This window comes from Oculina patagonica, unplaced genomic scaffold (assembly GCF_052425735.1).
Source record: "Oculina patagonica isolate OP01 unplaced genomic scaffold, crgOcupat unplaced1252, whole genome shotgun sequence".
Taxonomy (NCBI): Eukaryota; Metazoa; Cnidaria; class Anthozoa; order Scleractinia; family Oculinidae; genus Oculina; species Oculina patagonica.
In genome coordinates this window covers 1-5998 of record NW_027557250.1, presented here as the reverse complement: position 1 = coordinate 5998, position 5998 = coordinate 1, and the positions used below count along the sequence as shown (strand labels likewise).

The 5998-nt window shown below is 37.0% G+C and overlaps 1 protein-coding gene across 1 annotated transcript; it reads right to left on the bottom strand.

Annotated features, from left to right (window-relative positions):
* Positions 1–57: 57 nt before the first annotated feature.
* LOC144639737 (shootin-1-like) lies at positions 58–5086 on the bottom strand. Its single transcript, XM_078499035.1, has 5 exons — positions 4952–5086; positions 4767–4819; positions 4555–4615; positions 1714–1808; positions 58–1224 (listed from the first exon to the last, which is right to left on the bottom strand). Exons 1-5 carry the CDS (start codon positions 5064–5066, stop codon positions 1042–1044), a joined length of 507 nt encoding a protein of 168 aa, XP_078355161.1. The 5' UTR covers positions 5067–5086; the 3' UTR covers positions 58–1041.
* Between the last annotated feature and the right edge of the window lie 912 nt (positions 5087–5998).

Here is a 5998-nt window from a genome sequence, read left to right as displayed (position 1 = left end):
CAGGGTTCCGGCCCAGAGGCCAGAACCGGGCCGGAACCCGAGGAGGCACCTTAGAAGTCCCCGCGTACGTAGATAGGTTAAATGTGTGCATTTAGTGAATGGTACCAGAAAAAATCTCGATTTTTTTCAAAGCAGCTCGCAAAGGATTGCCCAAATGCTCGCAAAGGATTGCCCTAATGTTCGCAAAGGATTGCCGGAACGCTCACAAATGAGCAACGGAAGTCAGTGCGCAAAGGATAAAAATAGCCATCGCACTGTGATCAAAAGAAACATCTGTTGCTTGAAGAAATTGCTGAAACATGTACCTGAAATTGAAATGATACAGAAAAAATGACATGGAAAGCACAACAGGCGCATCATTCAGGGACGAAGAGTTTCTTATCTTAGTCAGCGACTGAACGTGGAGAAAACAAGTGGAAATCGTTTACATCTTACAATGAGTTATAAACAAAAGCGTGAACTTTGTCATGCAATACAAGGTAATATGTTTCCCTAACAAACTGTCAGTTTATTTGATCAAAAGGGTTGAATAAGGATCAAAAATTGTTTTCTCGAATCTTTGAATGTGCCATATTTTGATACTTGTGGAATTGTTAGGCTTTTTGGCCTGGAAATTATTGTAAGTTCATTTTGAATGTTATAAGACCGGAAATAAGCTTGCATGTTGTCACCACGAATAATGTGTTATGTGTTATTTCCGCTAGGTAATATATTCGATTTGAACTTGCAAATTTTTTTAGGACCCAACGGTGTCACACAACAAGAAATTCCACAGCAAACAATGTCGTGAGGTACATGGCACAGTAAAAGAGAAGCCTAAATGTGTAGTCCATCGCCGGCATCAATAAGTAAAGGCGACAAAAAGACTCGACTAATCTTAGATTACTGCTGTAAAAGAAATTATAAAGAGGCGGGGGCAGCTTAGCGAGAGCTATTACTAGTTTAATTATACTAAAGATCTTCCAATTTCCTATACTAATACTAAACCAAAAAATAACTAAAGCTGATCACTTTATACAGACACTGTATAGACCGCAGAAATTAAGTGTCTGTTATAGAGAGGTGTCTGGCTTTAAGTGGGGTGAGTGTCTGTAAAGTGGCGTTCAACTGTATTAATGAGCCAGCAAGTAAACAAATAAAAATACTTACAAGGTTCACCTGCCCACCAACTTGAGATATAAGTAGCTGGCTTTGACGCTTGAGCTGCTTGTTTTGTTGAACCATCTGTGGCATTAAACATAAACGTAAATTAGTTTTGACAACTGCTGGTTTATTAATCCCGACCACCGTAAATAGTTTCTTGACCTACATGTACATGTATGCATGTATCAACCTCGTTCCCAGGGTCTCATGGGAACGAGGTTGTGCATGTATGTTTTTATGGAATGAACCCGTATTCTCATTGGGAAGGAGAGCTGCCTAATAAATATTTCACTGTCCATATGTTGTATTCAGTGAAGTGTCTGTGAGTGAGATACTTCACTCTCACAGTACCAATGTCTCCAGACAGGAGTATATACAAACATGTCACTGGGACCAAGTTCCCTTGCCATGGGTAAATTTTCATGAAAATATTTCTAGTGAGAAGAACACAACTTGTTTTGATCCACCAGGGAATTTTTGTTTGGGCCGATCAGGGATAATGATCATTCCTGTATGATGCATAATGCACATTTATTAAATAAAATTATATAATTTATAATCATAGCATACATTTGTGGCAAACTCTTCGGCTTTATTCCTACAGCTTTGCTCCACCTCAAACTTTGAGTGTAAATTTTCATATTCAGATAATGCAAGATTAGAAACTGTTGAAAGAGAAAAGAATGAGTTTTGGAAATAATTAGCAACATTAACCACAGCAGTTAGTGCAAGTGTCACACTGAGAAGACATGCTGGCCTTCTGGTCAGCATGCTGGACTCTAGATCAAACTCTAGTCTGGGTTTAGCTCTGATAATAAAAATAAACTAGGGGAAGCCTCAAGTCAAGTGGCCCACACTGCCGGAGCCTTTCCCAGTTATATATGGTAGCTTTAAGCAGCTAGGAATATTTCTACTCTCCCTGGATGGGATGCTAGTCCATGGTAGGGTTACCTCTCAGCATTATTTCACTGGTATCCATAAATTTATACACCTGGTTGAAGAGAGGCACTACTTACAACAGTGAAGTGTAATGAGCCCTGTACAAGGTCACCAACACGGCTCAAACCTGGACCGCTCGATCCGGGCTCCCGCACGCTTATATTAGCACTAGGTCTCCTTGCCTTATTACATTCTGCTTTGGGAAATGGCACTTTACTAATATTGTCAGTTGTGCCTGTCTTCACTGTATAAATTAACTAAGGGACCAGTAGATTTAATGCTGGGAGTACCCTTCCAATAATATATATTTGGTTATGTGACATGTTGCTTAAATATTAAAATATTGAAACCTAAAAACCGTTAGTTGGAAAAAATAATTTAAATAAAGTTGAAAGTACCAAAGGTAACAGCCAAAATTGTCAAGCCCCGGTGGTCACTAATGAAAGGTAGTCCCTAATTATCTGGGCCATAGCTAGTAACAGGCAAACCCAAGGCACTTGCCTCAGTAGAAATCTTGAATTTATAAAAAAATTTTCATGTTCCTGTTAGAAGCTATGCATTACTAGTAAGAAAGTAAATATGAGAGAAGTGTTTCTTTTACTGTTTTTTTTTTTTTTGCCTTGTAAAGATTTTTCATCTGAATATATGGCCCTGTCATTGGGAGTCTAAATTGCCTGAAGTTTTGTAGCGGTTTAATCCATGCCAATAAAGGCATGCACAAACCCTAATTTAAGGCCATTGATTGAATTGATCAAGTCATGCAAAAAAGACCTATTAGTAAACAATTTTCTGATTCATATAAGCAAATTTAAAAACTATCCAGTCTGATTATACATGATAATGGAGAAAAATTGTAAAAATAATAAAATTAAATAGTGATAAATTAAATAGAACCAACATAATTTTATAACAAGGCAAGATGCTGCAAACAGCTTTACGCGAGCTATCTTAAATACAGAGAGTGTTTTGTGCAAGTTTGGTTATTTCACACCTGGCGAAATTCAGTTCGCTTGTCAGAATATAATATTACCAGACGATCTGTAAACAGATATTGCATGGTGGTGCTCTAGCTGGGCCAGGTCAAGTACAATATCAAATATTTGGAATCCTTCGCAGCCATTGTTTGGGATGTCATGCAATGCTCCCCCCCCCCCCCTACCCCATCACATCCCAAATATGCTCCCCCGTGACATCCCAAGAAACAACTGCAAAGGACCATCGGGACACAAAGAAAAAAGAATGTGACTCACCCAATTCTTGACTCAGGGCTTAATAGCCCGTGTAATTACTGCAATCACATATTAAACTACTGCAATCACGGCATAGATTTTTATGGGTTTCTTTTCTTTATGAATATTAGAACTTTTAAATCTAAATTCTGATATTTCCTGAACTTTCAAAATGTCACAGTCTTCCAGTTCAATATGGTCACTGTCATATTTTTAAAAAGAATAATATTTATTTAATGTTACCACAACACAGCCGAAAATATTGTTTTTGGATTAAGTAGTACTTAGAACGCCGTTGAAAGAATTTCATTAAAACTTCAAGTCAAAAAGATAACCTTTGACTTTATATAAATTCCTCTGAATAATATTATATTCTGTCTTTTTCACTGAAGTCTTAACAAGAAAGTTTAACGAAGAAAAAAATAAACCAGAGATTTGATAAATACATCTTTTGTTTACAACATGAGCTCTTAAGCTTCCGCATCAAGAAATTAAACCAGAACAAAAAGAAATGAAATGAAATTAAGCAGTACAATTGAATAAAGAAGAACTAATTAGAATCAAAACAAAATCGAGAATACCCAAAGGATATAGAATCCTTTTTCGACACTGCAAAAGGTGTTGCATTAAAATATCCATAGCTTTCAAATCAAACATATCCTTGAATAATAGAAAATGTGTTTACATTATACTCCCTATCTTCTAAGCTAATTGACTTCCGAAAGGGACATACGTAAATATTTCAAAATCAACAACTTTCTGAAATCTTTCTGCACTCATTGAAAGTTAATGTCTAAGTTAGAGACTGAATTAAAAGAACATGCATAGCTTTTCATCAAATCACTAGTTCTGCAGACAAGTTCGGGCTGAATGTTAAGAGCATACAAGCAAGGTTCAACATTTCACCTCACAGACGAAGCACCAACCACAATGTTAACAAGGCCTGACCACTACATTATTTTGTAATTTCGCCCAAGGGTATGCTGTAAGCAAGTCGCAAAATTCATAAGGAAACAACCTTCTGACTTCTAAAAACATGCCCAATAGCAGCCATACGACAAATAGCTTTTATACAATATCCTATCACAGTTATTTGCTTTAAGCACTCGCGCTAATACAAAACGGGAAGCAAATGGCTTGCGATTGTAATATCTTTTCTTTGTAATTTATCAGTGAGTTTCGCGAAAGACGAGCTTAATATTATTTTAATCGAAATCTCATTATAAAAAACTCCTGTTCCTACCGTCTTTCAGTTTCTCCAAGTCTCCTTTGACTTTCAAATATTTCGCTTCTTGTTCTTTGTACTGAAATAAAAAAGGAAAGGAAAATCGCGATAGACTCGAGAGATATTTGGGTTTTAATTAGAAGATCGCGGGTTCTTTATTCTTCAATTTATCAAGAACCAGCTGGAGGTTTCCCAAGAAGAAGAAAACAATTACCATATAATACACTTACCTTTTCAAAGTACTCCTGGCACTTTTTCTGCAGATCTTCGAATTCAACGACCGCTGAAAAAGAAAGAAATCAATAACTTGATTGATCAACCACTCGAGAAAATGTACAGCTGAACAAACTGAATGCAAATAACAAAGTCGCCAGCTTCCTTGTAAAATTGTCTTCAGTATGATATAATCACCAACCTTTTTGAGATAAACCCTTTAGGTTTCGGTAATTTTTGTCTAATACTTCCAACCTCTTCCGGGTTTCGTGTAAGTCGAGTTCATTAACCTCAGAACCATTCGAAGCATCCGCCATTTTTCCTTCGACAAATTTTTCCTGTCACACAACAAGAAGCAGTTTGCATAAGGGATCACGTGATCAGTCACAGCTTCCGGATTCACGCCGCGGCTGAAATTTTCCAAACGACAAGAACTAGACTAGAACTGTCAACAAAAAAATATTAACTGCAATGTTTTCAGTTGTTACAGGTTAAGAATTACAATCCGCCAAAATCATCTATATTAGGCTCCTCAATGAAAGTCTGCAAAGATTTGGTAGCCGGTCATAACGCCCCCAAGATAAAACGCCCCTGAGACATAACGCCCCCTATAAGACATGACGCCCCCTATTGTGATTTATATATTCAGAGAAAGATCAGAGAAGAGAAGGATCCGAGGATGTAATAAAATCAATAAATGATATGAACTACTTTAGTTTATTGGTCTGTTTGCGTTGCAATTCATCCGTTAATGGCAATTGTGATTCTTCTGTTTTTGTTACTCGATCGGTATCGCTCGATCCATGTGAGCAACGAGTAGTAAGATGACTAACTATGTAAAGATACTTACCTTAATTTTTACGGTGCGATTCCATTGTTAAACATTATATGTAGCATTCGCTAGTTTAACTAGGTTACACTTAGTTTTCTCACTCGGTTTTACAAGTACATGTACGAGGCAAGGATAAAAAGGTAATGAAAAGAGAAAAAAATAGGAAAGTACAAGAACCTTGGATCGGTCGAACCCGCTCACTATAATCTCGTTTTTTACGATCGAAAACTGAAAAATTATGTTTCTGCTATCGTTATCATAAAATAACAAATAAAATTTGCTTTCTTACAATGGGGGCATCATGTTTTATATGGGGCGTTATGTCTTAAGATAAGGGGGCGTTATGTCTTATAGGGGGCGTTATGTCTCGGGGGCGTTTTACCTTGGGGGGCGTTATGACCGCAATTCAAAGATTTT